We start from the raw sequence: 18,237 nt of genomic DNA, 5'->3' as shown, positions 1-18,237 counted from the left end.
TGGAGAGATAGGAGCATTAGATGGGGAGAAGTGTTTTGGAAATAGGATCAGTAGTGGATTGCTCCTGGTTTGAACCGGTTCTTAGAACTGGTAACGGCGATGGTGGGAGGCTCCACCCACTCAGCTGGGACACTTCTACGCATGCACACCTGTGCAAATTGGTGGTGATCTAACCCAGTGATTTTCAACCTTTTTTGAGCCACGGCACATTTTTACATTTACAAAATCCTGGGGCACACCACCAACCAAAATGACACAAATCTAATAAATAAATAAATAAATACATACATACATACATACATACATACATACATACATACATACATACATACATAAATAACCCCCTCATTTATACAATCCCATGTAACATCCCCTTATAAATACAGTCAATCATCAATCATCCCTCCTGAAATTTATACCACTGTCTCATTTCTGGGTAGTTCTCCTGTCTTTCCCCTTTTTCTCTCTCATGTTTCTCATTTCTCTCTCTTCCTCCCTTTTTCCCTCATTCCTTCTCCCTCTCATTTCTCCTCTTTTTCCATCCCTGTCTCTCTCCCCCCCCCCCCCCTTATGTGTGTGTGTGTGTATACACACTCGAACCATTTCCAAAACCAGTTGAGGGCTGGGTTTTTTTCCTCTTTTATTCTTTTCAAAAGCAGGTGTGGGCTGGGGGGGGTTTCTTATTATTTGGATGCTTTTTACCATATGCTTCAAGAATCACCTCTCTCTCTCTTTTGTTTCTCTCTCCTCTCATTCTCTGCCTCAATCATTTTCTCATTTCTCCTTTTTTCTCCCCTTTTTGTTCTCATTTCTCTCGCTCTCCTTTCCTCTCCCTATCTGTCTTGCTTTCTCTCTCTCTTGCTATCTCTTTTTCTCTCTTGCTTTCCTTCTCTCTCTCTCTCGTTCTCTCTTATTTTCTTTCTCTCTCTTGTTCTTTCTCTCTCTGTTGCTCTCTCTCTCGTTCTCTCTTATTTTCTCTCTCTCTCTCTCTCATGCTTTCTCTCTCTTGTTCTTTCTCTCTCTCTCTCTGTTGCTCTCTCGTTCTCTCTTATTTTCTTTCTCTCTCTGTCTCTTTCCTTTCTCTCATTCCCTCTTTCTCTCTATCCTTTCTATCTCTCACTCTTTCCTTCTCTCCCTCCCTTTCTCTCTCTTTCCTTTCTCTCATTCCCTTTCTCTCTATCCTTTCTATCTCTCACTTTTTCTTTCTCTCCCTCCCTTTCTGTCTCTTTCCTTTCTCTCATTCCCTCTTTCTCTCTATCCTTTCTATCTCTCACTCTTTCCTTCTCTCCCTCCCTTTCTGTCTCTTTCCTTTCTCTCATTCCCTCTTTCTCTCTATCCTTTCTATCTCTCACTCTTTCCTTCTCTCCCTCCCTTTCTCTCTCTTTCCTTTCTCTCATTCCTTTTCTCTCTATCCTTTCTATCTCTCACTTTTTCTTTCTCTCCCTCCCTTTCTGTCTCTTTCCTTTCTCTCATTCTCTCTTTGTCTCCTGGGGCTGACTGCGCCTGCCCTGCACCCCCCACCACGGAGGGAAAGCATTTGGCATCGGCACCGCCAACCCCCCCTCCACGAGCAGCAAAAGCCTCACCGACGGAGCCGAAAGGCAAACGGCGCAATCCGTAGCTGAGGCTTTTGCTGCTCGTGAAGGGGTGGCGCTGATGCCGAAAGGCAAACGGCGCACCCTGCCACTTAGGCTTTTGCTGCTCCTGGAGGGGGGGGATTTTCTCCTCCCCGCTCCCCCGGCAGCCAAACGTTGCTGAGGCTTTCGGCATCGCCGCCCACCCCTCCAGAAGCAGTAAAAGCCTAAGCGGCGGGGCGCGCCGTTTGCCTTTCGGCATTGGCGCCTTCCCCTCCACGAGCAGCAAAAGCCTCAGCGATGGAGCCGAAAGGCAAACGGCGTGCCCCATCACTGAGGCTTTTGCTGCTCGTAGAGGGGTGGCGCTGATGCCACTCTCCCCCCTCCCCCCCAGGAAAGAGGTGCAGGAAAGCAGCATGTTTAAAAGGCGCGCTGCTTTCACAGAAAGCAAACCCGGCTTTCCTGGCCGGCACAGGGCTTTCCCGCCGCTCCCCCCCCCCCCAAAACAGAATGGAGGATGACAAGCAGGACAAAGTGGGGTGGAGCAACGCGAGGCTCAAGCAGGCAGCTTCCGCGCGTTTCTTTCGGCGGAAGAGGAGGAGAGGGAGCGAATCGGGTGGGCGGGGGCAGCGGCTTCTACTTCCAGCGCCTCCCTGCCCCTGCTCCCCCGCGGGCTGTCAGGGGGATGGGGACTGCGCGCCCATGGAAAAGGGCGTGCGGGGGGGTATTTTGGGGTGCGCGGGCGCTCACGCTCGCAGCCTACGGGGAACGGTAGTGCCAATAGCGGTGGCGGGCAATAGCCGGGGGGCGGCTTCTGCAAGTGGGAGCTCCAGGGCTGAAGCCTCAGCCCTGGAGCTCCCACTTGCAGGAGCCGCCTCGCGGCACACCTGACCATGTCTTGCGGCACACTAGTGTGCCGCGGCACACCGGTTAAAAAACACTTATCTAACCCACCACTGAATAGGATTTAGTAATGTTCAGAAAAGACAGTTCCCAAGATTGTGAAGTCCATCTGCTGAAAATATATACTTTTAATAAAACTATATTGGTCTTTAGCATCCCTTTCCAACTTCCTACATTAAACATACATGCCTTGTGGCTTCCCAAAGATCCTGAAAATAAATCATAACCGCCGCCAACAGCATCAGAGAGAATTCCCCCGTTTTCCCAGTGAAGAAAGTTTATTTATATAGTTATTTTTGAATGAACAAATAAACAAGCAGTTACTGCAGACAGCTCTTTAGGCAACAGAGAGAACAAAACTGACATTGTTTTCAAATCATCACCTCATACTGATTGATGAACATGTTCAACTGCTGCACGCTGATCCGCAGGTCGGTTTCATTAAACTCGTAGGGAATGTTCCAACCCAAAGGTCCAAATTTCCGCCTCTCCTGGACCAGGGCATGAAAGAAGCAGAGGCCGTACAGGAGCTTCTTGAATTCAGCCTTTAGAAAAGGGAGGAAAAGGAAAGGCTTATTATCTATGCCGTTCTTCTGCCTAGTGATTCTCATTTGTGCTACCGTGGTTAATTCAGTGATTATTTTCTTTCTTATTAAGCTACCTGCTTCCCCCAAGGAATTCACTTCAATTAATATCAACCTTTCTAGATCTATTTTCCAGCGCCGAGGCAATTTTGAATTGCTGAACTTCAACTGGAGAGCTCCATCTTGCGCTTCAAGGCGATATTTGAAGCTCAAGCTAAACACACCCGTATTTCCAACCTAAAGATACCCTAATCTCCTTATCCGCAGCCCTGGAACACCCTCTGAACACATCTGCTGAAAACTGGGGGGGGGACGGGGACATGGAACAAGCCCTAATACCGGTATAAGCTAAACGTGCCCTAGAAAATATTAAGTTTAAGACTTAAACTCTAGGTTCCTAAGAGGCCAGTAAGGGGCGTATATAAGTGCACTGATGTGCCTATCGTCCCCTGTCCAATTGTCTTTCCTTATCTCATATATCATATATATTCTCTCCTTATCTATCTATCTATCTATCTATCTATCTATCTATCTATCTATCTATCTATCTATCTATACATACATACATACATACATACATACATACATACATACATACATACATATAATATCATAAATATTCTCTCCGTATCTCTTATATCATATATATTCTCTTCTTTTTTACTTTCTATCTTTATATATATTTCTTAATGTCTATTCTCTTCCATATGTATTGTATATTGGACAAAGAATAAATAATAAATAAATAAAATAAATAATAAATAGAGCCATGGTGGCGGAGTGGTTAGAATGCAGTAGTGCAGGCTATTTTTGCTGACTGCCAGCAGTTTGCCAGTTCGATCCCGACCAGCTCAAGGTTGATTCAGCCTTCCATTCTTCTGAGGTTGGTAAAATGAAGATTCAGATTGTTGAGGGCGATATGCTAACTCTGTAAACCACTTAGGGAGGGCTGTAAAAGCACTGTGAATTGGTATATAAGTCTAAATGCTATTGCTATTGCTAATTAAAGCTTCAATCCTTCAATGGCAAGTTCAGGAGAAACCAAAAAACAAAAATATTAATATTCATTTCATCCATTTGCATTATCACCCAATCCAAAGACTATGTATGACCCCAGGTTTTGTCCATGGTTGTCTTATATAAGCAAAGGGAAAGGGAGGAATAGCAAGTGAGATACCCTTTGGTTCGTCGTGCTATTGTTACTCCTCTTGTGGCATGTCTGGCATCCTGCCCTGCCTCAGCTTTGCTGTAAGAAAGTTTGCTTTAATTCAAACAATACAGGTAGTCCTCAATTGAGGAACACCCAATTGAGCCCAAAATTTATCTTTCTAAGTGAAGAAATTCATTTTTCCCCATCTTACAACATTTCTTGATGCATTTGTTAAGTGAATCACTGCAGTTGTTAAATTAGTAACATGGGGGGGGGTGTTTAAGTGAATCTGATTTCCCCGCTGAATTTGCTAGTCAGAAGGTTGCAAAAGGGGATTGTGTTACCCTGGGACACTGCAACTGTCGAAGCTATGAGTCAGTTGTCAAGCATCCGAATGTAAATCAGATAACCGTGGGGATGTTGCAACAGTCATAAGTGCGAAAAATGCTCATATTTTCAGTGCCATTTTAACACTACCATATTTAAATATGAGCCAGCAGTGTGGACAAGTTGCGAAAAAAGCCAAAACAGTTCTAGGCTGCGTTAACAGAGGGATAGAATCAAGATCATGTGAAGTGTTAATACCACTTGGTAATGCTACACTTGGAATACTGCATTCAGTTTTGGTCTCCACGATGCAAAAAGGATATTGAGAGTCTAGAAAGAGTGCAGAGAAGAGCGACAAGGACGATTAGGGGACTGGAGGCTAAAACATATGAAGAACGGTTGCAGGAACCCTGGGTATGGTTAGTTTAATGAAAAGAAGGACCGGGGAGACATGATAACAGTGTTCCAATATCTCAGAGATTGGATCTGCCCAAGCACTGAAGCTTTTCTCCTGCCGTTATGTCAGAAAAGCAGGGGCAGAATGATCCCCCAAAGCTACTGAAGGGTGCATGAAGAACCTTGGAACCTATGGGTCAAAGTGTATAAGCAGAGAAGAAGAGGTCCAAGCTAGCCTGTAGTGGGAGCTATCTATGCTGAACCTGAAGAAAAGAAAAACATCAAGCTGCATTCTTTTGTAGGGTTTTAGGCAGAGGTATTCTGGGAATTGAAGTTCACAAGTCTTAAAGTTGCCAAGTTTGAGGATGCCTGGTTTTAGGGATCTGATGGGCGATAGAATGCTGCTGAGTTTGAAAACTCTGGGTTTTCTCTTTATGCTTATAAACTTTTCATGAAAAGGTCAGAAGTCTCCTGTGACCCTCTTTCAAGGAAACCGAGCCTTGGGTAAGCAAAGCAGCCCAGAAATTTTCACAATTTCATGAAGCGAGCTGCCTTTTAGAAACAACATGCAATGTTTGTTTCTGAATGGTATATTTAAAACCTGCAATCTAAAAATGCATGCTCTTGCTTCTTTGGTTTCTTTCAGTGGGTTAGCATTTGTAACTTTTTAAAAAGTTTCAGAGTTTGTTTTTTGTTTTTAATTGCCAGGCAAGCAGAAAAAAAAACCATCATCATCTCAGTTTAAGCAGAACAATCTCCCATTCTTAATTACGACACCGATCATGGAAATTATCTTGGGTCAAGCGCCTTAGCACTCTGAAACCTAATTATGAAAACAGCAGGTGGCTCTTCACTCGAAGCAGTTATTCTAAAGAAGGTAGTGATGAATGCCATCCATCAACTCATAGAGCCATTTTCGTCCTCCCGGTCCTATGAAACCAGCATTTTAATGCTTTCGATTAGAGAAGGTTTGATTCTCAGCAGGGCTACACTCAGCTCATCTTCGGCTGCAAAAATTTCTCCCCTGCTTTGCAGATTTGCATTGGGAAACTACTTCCTCCTGACTTCTTTAAAAATGGGCACACAACATTATTAATGGCACAACACCGACGCTTGGCGGAGGAGGAATAAAGCTTGGCGGTAAAATAAAAATACAATTTTAATAAAGCCCTGCCATTAACTGCATCCCGGGAGGCAGCCATAAAGCCACGTTTCTGTGCATAGAAGGGCTATTTCATTGGGTAGGTTATAAACCAGCAAAAAACACAAGAGTCTGCTGGAGCTGGTTTTTACAAGGAGAAGACAAGACTAATCATGGAATACTAACAGGCTTTTTGCAGCTGTTAAAAAACTCCACATCTGAGATGGGGTCCATTAGATATGACCTGATCACGTTCGCCCGTAGACCTTTAGGGGCCTCGTTGGTCATCTTCACGCCATTCTGGAGCACAGAAACAGGGAAGTTGGGAGATGGGTAGCTTGTGAGCCACATACGGAAATCTGGGTGCGTTGTATCTGGATTCAGTTCCTAATGGAGAAGAAAAAGAAATTCAGTAAGGGCGAGAGATCACCAGCTGAGGCTGCAAATCAAGAGTTTCTTCTTAAGCCCTACGCACATTCAAATACATTTATGTTCAATAACAGTTTTTATAAACAGGAAGAGGAAACCTGATGTGATATGCATTCATGTTTAACCTGAAATCCTGTATTGCTGAGATTGTTAACTTGATGCTGGCCAGACATTTTAAATTATTCCTATAACTCTAGGCCATCTTGTTTGGGGTTTATGATAGTTGTAGTTCAATAAATGCAGAAAATGCCAGATAATGGCTTCTCTTTATTGGAAGTACTATTTCTCCAGACTTGTTCTTCGCTTCCAAGCACCGTTGAGATATTATGCCATATATTATGTGGGCAAATGTGCTAGATCTATTTATGTTTTAGTAGCATCCATCAATCAATGTCTAGTACAATGGTTATATACTCCAATTTAAAAACTAATTGCTACCATTGTAATCTAAGAGATATTTCTCTGTGTACCTCAATAATTGAACTTCTGAGATAGCCAGTGCCAATTTAGGCCTATCTAATTTAACCCCCCCAAAACCCATCTTCAGAAAACTATTAAAATTTGATTTAAAAACCAATATATCATAGTTTAAAAAATCAGGATGATACAGTCTAATTCAATATTAGAAAGAAATGCCCCCTGCAGGCCAAACCTAAGCATACGTGCTGAAAGTTGAATTCAATACTGCTCACATTTAGAGCCCCAAGGTATTTTGCCAATATTACATTTTATACAGAGTTTATTCAAGATAAGTATTTAAGGATTAAGTTAATTCTGAAACTCCAAAACAAGTAAAAAATACTATTTATGTCTTGGGGGGGAGGGGTTTGTTTTGTTTTGACGATTGCTCCAATTATTTCACCCTGCTTGTGTATATATCCTCAAAATTCATATAATTATAAAAATGGAAACAGCAATGATGAGGCTTAAATGGAAGAAACGTTACGAACTTGACATGTTGGCAATGGCATTATCACCTCCTTTGCTGAAGCACAGGGCAGAACTAGCTGATCCAGTCATTAGAACAAGCTGACCAGTACAGCTTCCTTCAACCAAGAGCTTTTGCTCATTAACATTTCCTCTCGCAGCAGCTCAAGTGGGCAAAACCGAAGGGGAGGAAACCATGCAGGGAGGAGAAACGTTGATTGACAAAGTATTGTTCTCCAACCCTTCCCAGTTGCCCACTCTTGGATCTGCCCACCAATCTATTGACGAAGAATCTTTTATTTATTGCTGACCCAAAGGTATATTTGTATGCTCCCACAAAAGCCAACCTGATCCAAATTATATTAACCAATAAGCCGAGAAATCCAAATCTCCCATAGGATCCAACAATTAATTAGAGGGGTTGTTATCATTTAGTAACCAGGTAGATTGGTTTAGCCCAGATTTAGCAGGCCTGCCTCCTATCTCAGCCATATATTCCTATTTCTGATTTCATGTACGGTATTTATCTTATTACCTTCAGTCTAATTGTATTTTTTTCCCCAACATCACTTTCAAGAGCCACTGATTCCTCAAATGTTCACAATGTCACACTTAACTTGGTTGCCTTTACCCTCCTTCTGCTACCTTCCTTACGAACCAATCTGAGTACCATCATCTTTATCCAGCTCTGGCTTATATACCGTTGTTCTGCCCATCTCACCCACAAAATTAGCTCATCTTTTTTCTGCGTGACATCAATGCCTGGAGCCTTGGGTTCCCCCCCCCCCAAAAAAAACCTCAGTCGCCATCATAGTTTAAGCTCCTGTTTGTACTCACTTCACAGACTTTCTCCAGTGTGGGCATCCATGAGGTTGCAAGATGGCAGTTCTGCAGAACTACCCAACTGCCTTCTTTTACTGCCTTCTCAATCATACGCATAGCAATGGGGCCTTGGCCTTGGCCCAGGGACAGAGAGGAGAGTTTTGATGCACCAAAGCCCTGTACATATAAAACATCCGGGGGTGGGGGGGGGAAGGGGAGATATCATCAAATGTTGCAGGAGCCACAGCAAGGGTTAGGTTACAGTCAATGTTCAGAATCCTAAAGAAAGTCTTGTAGTCACATCAAGTTATTAAGCTCCATGTATGAAACAAATGCAATTGGCCAAGATCCTCTAGAACAGTGTTTCCCAACCTTGGCAACGTGAATATATTTGGACTTCAACTCCCAGAATCCCCCAGCCAGCAAATGCTGGCTGGGGAATTCTGGGAGTTGAAGTCCAGATATCATCAAGTTGCCAAGGTTGGGAAACACTGCTCTAGAAGACATTCCTTGCCCTTTTTTTATTCAGTTGAGATCCACCAAGGCTTCTTTCACACAGGTTCTTCTAACCAATTCCTATAACAACTGATAATTGCTGAGAGGTAGTATCCTTCTCGGCCTTTGGGCTAAGATCAAGTGTAGTACAGCAGGTAGTATCCTGATCTCATAAGTCAGGAGATATTAAGTAAAGGGATTGATGAAACCCTTCAATTTGGCAGCCTCCTTTACCTTGTCAACACCACCAGCCAGCAGGAAAGCTGCCCATCTGTCACTGCATTACTAGGGCTTTAACGGATGGCTAGATCATCAACTTTCAAAGGAAGAATTTGCTTCCTTTACTTTGAGCAGAGAAAGGGAGGTGAGGGCTAAGCTTTGCATCTTTTGTCCCTGGGTGTGAATGGTTAAGGCCATGTCAGAACTTTAATGCCTGGGGGAAAGCTGATGGCTAAAAATCAGCTTTTCCTCTTTTTCATCTCTTCTTGCAGCTTAAGGTAGTTGATGGCCAGGCTAGAGAAGTATCGGGGTAAGTAGGAAGACTGGCTTTTAAACTATTCAGATCTCCAGCTTGACAGATCAACTAATCCTTCGGACTGGAACCCATTGCCTCTACTGAAATTAATATGTACTGAGCCTTGCGGATAAAGGATACTCTAAGTACTTTAATGGATACAGTTTCAACCAGGGACATGATTCATAAATAGTGCATCCTATATTCATTCAAATACTAGTATGTGTTATCCATGCTGCATTCCATAAAAGGATAAAAACAACTCAAGAACAGTGTTGTCTTCCTTCTACAGCCCCCTGAATACCAGCATGTGTAATAAGGCATAGCTCTTATAGAGAGCAAGTAATGATATGAGCGCCCAAACCGATAGCAACCCACTGATGAGGTCACAATGATGTCACGGAAACTGTTCAGTCGGTGCCAGTCACGGGCGCCACCATCTCTTTTTTAAAAAAATTGGGTGGGCAGGATTGAGATTTTTAAAAAAACAAAAAACTTCCAGGGTATTTTTCTTCTGGGCATGCGCAGAAGCTGAGTTTCTGGCATTGCACATGTGCTGCCATTTTGTTTTTGGCTTTTTGGGGGGGTTGGATTTTTTTGCCACTGTATGCGCGCCCACACTGCATAGGAGGAAGCAAACCGGCAGCAAGGTAAGTTAGAACCCACCGCTGGTATGCGTGTGCTGTGATGTTGCACGTATGTGCGTAAACATGGCAACATCAGTTATGTCGTTCTGACAAGACTATCACATTCTGAGATGAACCCACTAGGCTTCGTCTATGCAAATCAGATCAAGCCTGTAAAATTATTTCAGCTGATTGTTCCCAGCAACCCTGAAGCCTTTTGCTCATATATCATCCCACTGAACAAGTAATGCAGCAGCAAGCACTCCAGTGTTAGGCCTCATATCAGTGGTGGATTGCTACTGTTATGCCCCGGAACTCCGTTCCAGTATCGGCTGCCCAACTGCGCAATTTGCGCGCAGCCATTCCGATACAGTAGTACCTCTAGATATGAGTTTAATTCGTTCCAGAACGGAGCTCGTACGTCGATCAACTCGTATCTGGAACAAATGGCTTTAGACTTTGTTTTTCCCCGCGGAGATAACCAGAAGCAAGGATTCTTGCGCCACCTAGTGGAAGCTCAGCTTGTATCCCGAATTTGAGCTCCGGTCTGGAACAGAAATTTCGCTCCCGTCGTGGCTCGCAACTTGGAATACTCACATGTGGAGCAGCTCGTATCTAGAGGTACTACTGTACTGTCTTCGCCAGTCCGGTTCTTTTTTAAAATTATGGGGCTTTTTTGCTTCCTGCGCATGCACAGAAGCAAAATCTCACAAGGGGAAAGTCATCTGCATGAGATTTTGGTGATTTTTTGCTTCCGTGCAAGGATGCGCGAGCATCCCCTAATGAGATTTTGGTGTGTTTTTGCTTCCTGCCATTGCGCATGCGTGGAAACAAAATTGTGCAAGGGGACGCATGTATGGGTGCATGCAGGTGCGCATGACCGCCCAAATGAGCAGGATGGGTGTGCAGCGCACCAGTATGCAGGTAAATGGAACTCGCCACTGCCTCATACCCATAAAGAAGCTCAATGAAATAGTCATCCACATACCTGGTCATCAGCAAATTTGAGAAGAGCCGCCATGGGATCTGCACCCGGAGACAACACAAAAATTAATGCAGCACAGCAGTGGCTATCCCCAAATGCTTTGTTTAAGTCAAAAGGAGGAGGCTCAATAAACAGACGGCCCAAGTTGTTAATGATAAATTCTTGTACCATGGGAATAATCTAGGAAGTCAAGAAGGAAAAAACAAAGACATGGTTTTCCTTAAAAATCATTCTAAACATGTTTCAAATGCTGTGCTTCTACTTCCAATTCTCTTAAAAAATTTAAAGGAATAATTTTGGTAGAAAAAAACAGGAAAAAGTAGAAAAGAAAAGATTACAAGTTAGGTAAACTTCTACACTGCAGCAGCAAGTATTATGTTCATATTAGATGCCATGTCCCAATCCATCTTTCTCTAAGTGGCACAGTCTAAATCAATATTTTTTTAAACTTTTTTCTCTCGAGAGGCATTCCTATTTTAAAAAATTATGGAAGAACACCCCCCCCCCCCCAAGGGCTTTTATTTGTATAAGTTGCATTTATTCGTGTTTAGCATATTAAAAATTAAAACTGATTCACTGCTGCTATTGCTTTTAAAAATGTATTATTGTATTATATTGTATTATTTTTCAACGTAGGCTAGCAAATAATTTTGTCTTTGCAGACCCCTGAGGGGGTCTTGGGGTGCTCCCCAGAGATCCTAAGGTCATATTTTAAGAATCATGATTCTAAATGATAGTAGAGGAAGTATAGCAATTCTGTGTTCATAATAGATGCTGAAGGGTAGAGAAAAGCAATACGTAATGCCTTCTTGCCACCAATGGCCAATGGCTCCTTCTTTTGATGTCCACTATTCTACATATACACCAGTGGTAGAATTGAATTTTTTTTACTACCGGTTCTGATTGGTGGGTGTGGCTTGGTGAGTGTGGCAAGGGAAGGATACTGTAAAATCTCAATTCACACCCCACTCCACGCAAAGGTTACTGCAAAATTCCCATTTCTTCCCAATCAGCTGAGACCAGGGACGCAGAGAATAGATGGGGGCTGCAACAGTCAGAGGTCGTATTTACCAGTTCTCTGAATTACTCAGAATTTCTGCTACCAGTTCTTCAGAACTGGTCAAAATCTGTTGAATACCACCTCTGACATGTACACATGCTGAAAGAAAAAGGGAGGGAGGGAGGAGGAGGGAGAGAAAGAAAAAGAGACAGAAAGAGAAAGAGACCATAGAGTGTTGGCATACAATGACAAACAGCATCAGGCATTATCACCTTTATTTATAAGAATGCCTCTGGCTTCCCTGCAGAAAATAAAAATTGTGATGACTTGGTTTACATTAGATTCCATAAATCAGCTGCAGAAATGTACAACCATCAGATGGCGGAAAAGAGATGCAGGACTGTCGCTGCCACCTAGTGTCTGTACAGATGATTGCATTCCTACTTTACAAGCATTCCCACGCTCCCCCCCCCCCAAAAAAAATAGTCAAAGATATATAGGGAGAATGGAAGACAGAAAGTATCCTGAGCGGTAGGGGGAAATGATCTAATCAGTGTGCCTTCTGAAAAATGGGTGGCTTGATACCAGCTACACTCATTTGGTGTGATTGTTCACAATTTAGGATCAGAAGATAGGCAGCATATACATTTTGGAAAATAAAATACTTTTTAAAAATGCTTTCAAAATTCATATGTGCTCACCAGCTCCAAAAAATATTCTACCTCTCTCAGTTTAGACCAGACCATTCCATTAGAAAAGCTGGGTCTCAATGCCAACTCAAGGAGGGATATAGCCAAACAGTTATTGGGATAGTGAGATGCCAGGGTTGATAACTCTTAAGATTTTAGGCAAATGCAGTTTTAGATGACAGGAGCAAAAACAGCAGCATCTGCTTCAAGTAGTTATCTGCAGAATTAAAAGGAAAGGAGCATCCCAAGAAATAAAATGTTAATTATAGTAAGCAACCAATTTCTATATTGGTCCTTTTTAAAAAAAAAAAAAGTATTATATTGCTTTTACTTTTTGATGTTTTAATGTTTATTTTATTTAGCATTTTCAAAATATTTTAATGCAGGCTTGACTTTTGAATTAGTGTTTTAACTCTAAACACTTTGAGATTTACCTTTAAGAGGAAAAGTATTGTAGTGATAGACAGATTAAACTATCCATCTTTTCTCCCAACTTTTAAAGGTGACATCATCTGATTAACAGGTGATATCAATTGAGACAGCTAAGGAAATGCCTTAAATATGTAGCCAGAAGCCATACAAGCATGTGACTTTGAAAGAAAGTGTGGTGAGAATAACAGTGCAACATTCATAGCTTACATGGAGGCTTTCCTGAGAGAAATCACTTCAACTTCCAAGAACCTACTTGGATTCAGAGAAATGTATGACTATAGAAATCGCCTGCAGACCTTAACTGCATGGCCTTTTAAGGACAACTGCAAATGTACTCCTGAGAATGTAAGTCTAGAGGTTTTTCATTCAAAGTAGAGTTCAACCAGGCTTTCTCTGTATATAGTCCTACCTTGAATAATACTTTCATTCTTAAAAATTGGGTTTTTCCTCCCTTCCTAAGAAGGGAGCTATACATAACCTTTTAGTAAACCTCCAAAAGGCTGGCTGCTAAATGATTCCTTGTGTTGTTGTGTTTTAACATTTCAGGAGAGGAAAGAGAAAAAGCTCTACTCCCTCTGTCCCAAATCTGCAAGCTTTATTTCTCAATCATGCTACAAACCTCTAGTTTTTAAAAGAAGCCCATATATTTTTTCTAGAAATTGTAGGGGAAAGCTCTCGTAGATATATCTTGGGGGGGAGGGGGGGGTTGTGTTGCTATCTCCTCCCCCCCCCCCCCCCCAAGATATAGAAATTCTCTCCTAGGAAAGTTCCAGTTGAGGGCTAGTTTACATCCATATTATATTTAAAACCTGCTCTTCTTTCTTGGCTCGGAGTCATCTTTCCCTTAGTAAAACTAAGCTGTCTGAGGTGGCTCTGTAGAAATTTGAATATGCAGGATAAAGGAGATGCAAGTTTTGGTATAAGCCTAGTAAAGTTCTCTTTTGAGTGGATTGCTTGGCTCTGGGGTCTCCTGCAAATGGGGCATGTTGATAGTTGAAAAAGACAGAAGGTCAGACGGCCTAAGCAGAATTGCATAGAATCTGCAGAAATGCAGACTAATTCCAGATGCAGTTCACTTTTCATTGTAAGTGAGAAAAATGGGAAAGCAATTTGAACTACACAAAACTCTCAGATATAAGCCAGAGTCCAACAATCTGTGCATAGCTTAGCATATTATGTTAGGCCAGCTCCTGTGACTGAGTCAATCTTTAAAGAAACACAGCTTAAACTCCATGATGTGAACTCAGTCATTAGTAAAAATCCAGCTAATGGCAAACAATATCCTGTGACAGTGATGGCGAACCTATGGCACAGGTGCTACAGGTGGCACACGGAGCCATATCTGCTGGCACGCAAGCCGTTGCCCTAGCTCAGCTCCAATGTGCATGTGTGTGCCAGCCAGTTGATTTTTGGTTTGCACAGAGGTTCTGGGAGGGCATTTTTGGCTTCCAGAGAGCCTCCGGGGGGATGGCATTTTTACCCTTCCTCAGCTCTAGGGAAGCCTTTGGAGTCTGAGAAGGGCGAAACAAGAGCCTACTGGGCCCACCAGAAGTTGGGAAACAGGCCATTTCCAGCCTCCAGAGGGCCTCTGGGGGGACAGGGTGAGGAATAATAATAATAATAATAATAATAATAATAATTATTATTATTATTATTATTATTATTATTATTATTATTTATTAGATTTGTATGCTGCCCCTCTCCGAGGACTCGGAGCAGCTCACAGGAAACTGTTTTCCCCAGGCATTGGATTATGGGTGTGGGCACTCGCACATGTGCGATAGTGCGCACCCATGCTCTTTCGGCACCTGAGGGGGAAAAGGTCCACCATCACTGTCCTATGAAGTACAAAAATTCTCTCTCAGTCTTCAAAGTGTCCTTATCCTCTTCTTATTAGATGGCCAAGGCTGGCTTCATCCACTATCCACATGCAGAGGAACCTGATGTGGCCAAGTGCTTCTTCTGCTTGATAGAGTTAGAGGGCTGGGAGGCCAATCACGATCCCTGGTAGGTATGGTCCAAATACTGATTTTCTATCATGGGGCAGCTCGGACTAAGAATGTTGAGCATTTGTGGAAGATGTTAGAAAACTATTTCTTGGCCGGAGAAAAATTACTTCCCCCACATTCTGATAGATATCTGCCCACATTTAATGGAATTTCATAATGTTTTTTAGCTCCCACTGAGGAAACAATTCAACCAACCTAAACAGTACAGCCATAAGACAAACAGAGGTAGCGGCAAACATTTCATATTGGCTCATCTGTACCTACATTATAATAGAACGGTTAAAATGCAGCTGCGAGAGCAGTCATGGGCCTACCTAGGTATGCCCATGTTTCACCAACACTCCGCAGTCTGCATTGGCTGCCGATCAACTTCCGGTCACAATTCAAAGTGTTGGTTATGACCTTTAAAGCCCTTCATGGCACTGGACCAGAATATCTCCGAGACCGCCTGCTGCCGCACGAATCCCAGCGACCGATTAGGTCCCACAGAGTGGGCCTTCTCCAGGTCCCGTCAACTAAACAATGTCGGTTGGCGGGGCCCAGGGGAAGAGCCTTCTCTGTGGCAGCCCCGGCCCTCTGGAACCAACTCCCCCCGGAGATTAGAACTGCCCCTACTCTCCTTGCCTTTCGTAAACTTCTTAAGACCCACCTGTGTTGCCAGGCATGGGGGAACTGAGACATCTCCCCCGGGCATATACAATTTATGAATGGTATGTGTGTATGTATGCGTGTTTAGAAAATGGGGTTTTTTAAATGTTTTAGTAGAAATTTAGATTTGTTATATACTGTTGTTTCCACTTTGTTGTGAGCCGCCCCGAGTCTGCGGAGAGGGGCGGCATACAAATCTAAATAAACATAAACATAAACATAAAATCCAAATATAAGATCCAACAAGAGCATTAATTAAGCCTATAACGTATGCAGGAAAGCAACCAATGGTAAGCCTTACAGCCCTAGAAGGTGTAGATTGACATAAAACTGTTTCTGCATGTAGAAGGGAGCCTTCAAACTGTTAATGGCAACCACCTCAGCAAACCACAGGAAACAAGTTCCTGTGGTGTAGTAAAACTTTAAACACATCTATTTGGATCTATTTGGTGGTCCGTAGATCGTAGGTTTCTCACAATGGCCGAATAAGGCATTTTAAGGCCATGATTTGCTGCTGTTGTGGGATTACTTAAAACTGTCTGGACTCATTTTGGAAGATGCTCCTTTATTCTGAAAGCCAGACACCTATCAGTTCTGCTGATATAATTGTCTCCGCAATTACAAACTGGTAAACGCAATGAGTTTTGGCACTGATAGATTGTGCTTCCTTAATTAGGGGGTTTGATGTAATATGTGAAGCTCAACTGTACGGAATGTTGCCTCAGTTAAAGGTGTTTAAACATCAAGTCCTCAGATGTGCTAATTGATCCCCCTCAACCAACCTAGCTTACTTGTTGCTTTACAAAGTGATTAAGTGCTGATAGTAACTTAGTAACTTGTTGCATAACATTATTCTGTCACTGAACCACGCTGGAAGATGTGTATGATGGGTGACTGTTTAAATGGAAAATGTTTACATTTCTAACTGTAGCACTAAGCTGTGTTCCAAAAAGTTTCTTCTACTTTTCCTGGTTCATTCTACTTCATGCCAATGGCCTTTTCCCCCTGGCAGGCTGGAGCACTCCAAGCGTAGCCAAGACTCGTGTGGGTTCTTGTCCCTTTCGAAGAATTTTGATGATCTGACAGTAGAAGAATACTACGAACTAGAGATGGAAAGGGTCAGAAATTTTCTTGTAAGTAATGGCACTAATATCAGGAGAGCTGAGGTGACCTAAGCAATCTAAACTTAATGATGAACTTAAAGCACCTCCTGAGCCCATCTACTCCTTAGCAAACTTTTCATGGGTCAGTGTGAAATGTGGCTTCTCTTTCTTTCTAAAAATCATGCTTTTAGAGGCTGCTGACATAAATACAACTGACAACTACCATTTTTCTCCCTATTTTTTCTCTTTGACACGCATTGACAAAGATTTAGTTTTTTTTCTCACAGTAGCCTAAAATCATGCTGGGCTATGAGCGTGGATCCAAATGAGCAATTGAGGTTGGAAGCAATTACTGTCAAAGGTGTAGATGCTTTCTTTTTTTAAAAAAAGGAAAGCTATTAATATATTCTGCAGCATCCCTTGTAGTTGTTCATGCTGCCTATCATCTAAAAATTGTGGCTAACTGAATTCTCCACTTGTTTTCAAGTGCAAAACAGGCCGAAGTGTAATAAACACCTTTGAAAAAGAAGCAGCTCTAACAAGGAAACGTCTTGTGGATCATTTCATGAATAAATACCAGTACACTCCAGAAGTGGAGACTTCTGCTGTTTGCAACAAAAGAAAATTGTGTGCCAGCCAACAAATAGAAGAGAATGGATTGCATTTGACAGTCCCTTGTGATGACAAGCACGGTCAGAGGTAAAGGCACATATCTACCAAAATGTGAACAAAGGCCTGGCCTGTAATACTGGCTAATATGACATGAATGGAATCTTCGGATAGCCATTTATATTCCTGATGCTTTTATTGTGTTGTAATGCTTGTTCTGCATAAAGCCAGAAGGAAGCCAGGAGGAAATAATTCTGACTTATGGAAGTAATCCACTAAACTGAGATAATGTGTTTGGATAATGCAAAGACAGAATTTTAAATAAAGGGTTTTGGATTTTTAAAAAAAACTGATATCCACATTTATCCAATAATATATCTTACAAATAATATGCACATTACAGTTGTCAGTGTAAGGCCAGCTCTCCAATATATTGCTTTTGGCATCACACAGCAAGGTGTGATGAGTTTCCCTATTTAAGAGCTTGTCTATCACAATAGTGTTCCTCCATTAACAAATATGAAAAAAAATGATTTTATTAATATATGTGCTATTCATTTTTTTAAAATCTGTTATGTGAATCCTATGCAACTGAAGACAACAGTACTTTCATATAAAATAATCTACAAGGAACCTGTGTGAATTAGGGAAGGGAAGAGGCAGTCATGAAACTGTAAAATGCTACATTGGAAATGTCTATAAAGTTTATCAAAGGCTGTTGTATGTATTAAAAAATAAACACAGACTATTTACCTAGAATCATCAAAACAAATAAACATCACAGTAATGTAATGCAAGCAGTGTGTCTGCGTCTGGAAAGTTCTTGTCTTTTTTTCCATTCTCTGATGTAATAGGCAGAGAGAGATTTGCCTAA

The 18,237-nt window shown here is 42.2% G+C and overlaps 2 protein-coding genes across 2 annotated transcripts in view; one reads left to right on the top strand and one right to left on the bottom strand.

Moving 5' to 3' along the window:
• Positions 1-18,237, bottom strand: part of DNAH7 (dynein axonemal heavy chain 7) — a 173,140-nt gene that overhangs the window by 10,593 nt on the left and 144,310 nt on the right. The window contains exons 54-57 of the mRNA XM_070732131.1: positions 10,877-11,053; positions 8,269-8,430; positions 6,262-6,462; positions 2,861-3,022 (exon numbers count right to left, since the gene is read on the bottom strand). Coding sequence (XP_070588232.1) covers positions 2,861-3,022; positions 6,262-6,462; positions 8,269-8,430; positions 10,877-11,053 — 702 coding nt within the window. The remainder of the gene's footprint in view (positions 1-2,860; positions 3,023-6,261; positions 6,463-8,268; positions 8,431-10,876; positions 11,054-18,237) is intronic.
• LOC139156486 (baculoviral IAP repeat-containing protein 5.1-like) lies at positions 13,088-18,160 on the top strand. Its single transcript, XM_070732134.1, has 4 exons — positions 13,088-13,339; positions 14,892-15,001; positions 16,664-16,784; positions 17,242-18,160. Exons 1-4 carry the CDS (start codon positions 13,202-13,204, stop codon positions 17,455-17,457), a joined length of 585 nt encoding a protein of 194 aa, XP_070588235.1. The 5' UTR covers positions 13,088-13,201; the 3' UTR covers positions 17,458-18,160.

Source organism: Erythrolamprus reginae, chromosome 1 (assembly GCF_031021105.1).
Source record: "Erythrolamprus reginae isolate rEryReg1 chromosome 1, rEryReg1.hap1, whole genome shotgun sequence".
Taxonomy (NCBI): domain Eukaryota; kingdom Metazoa; phylum Chordata; class Lepidosauria; order Squamata; family Dipsadidae; genus Erythrolamprus; species Erythrolamprus reginae.
This window is presented reverse-complemented; position numbering and strand designations above follow the sequence as displayed.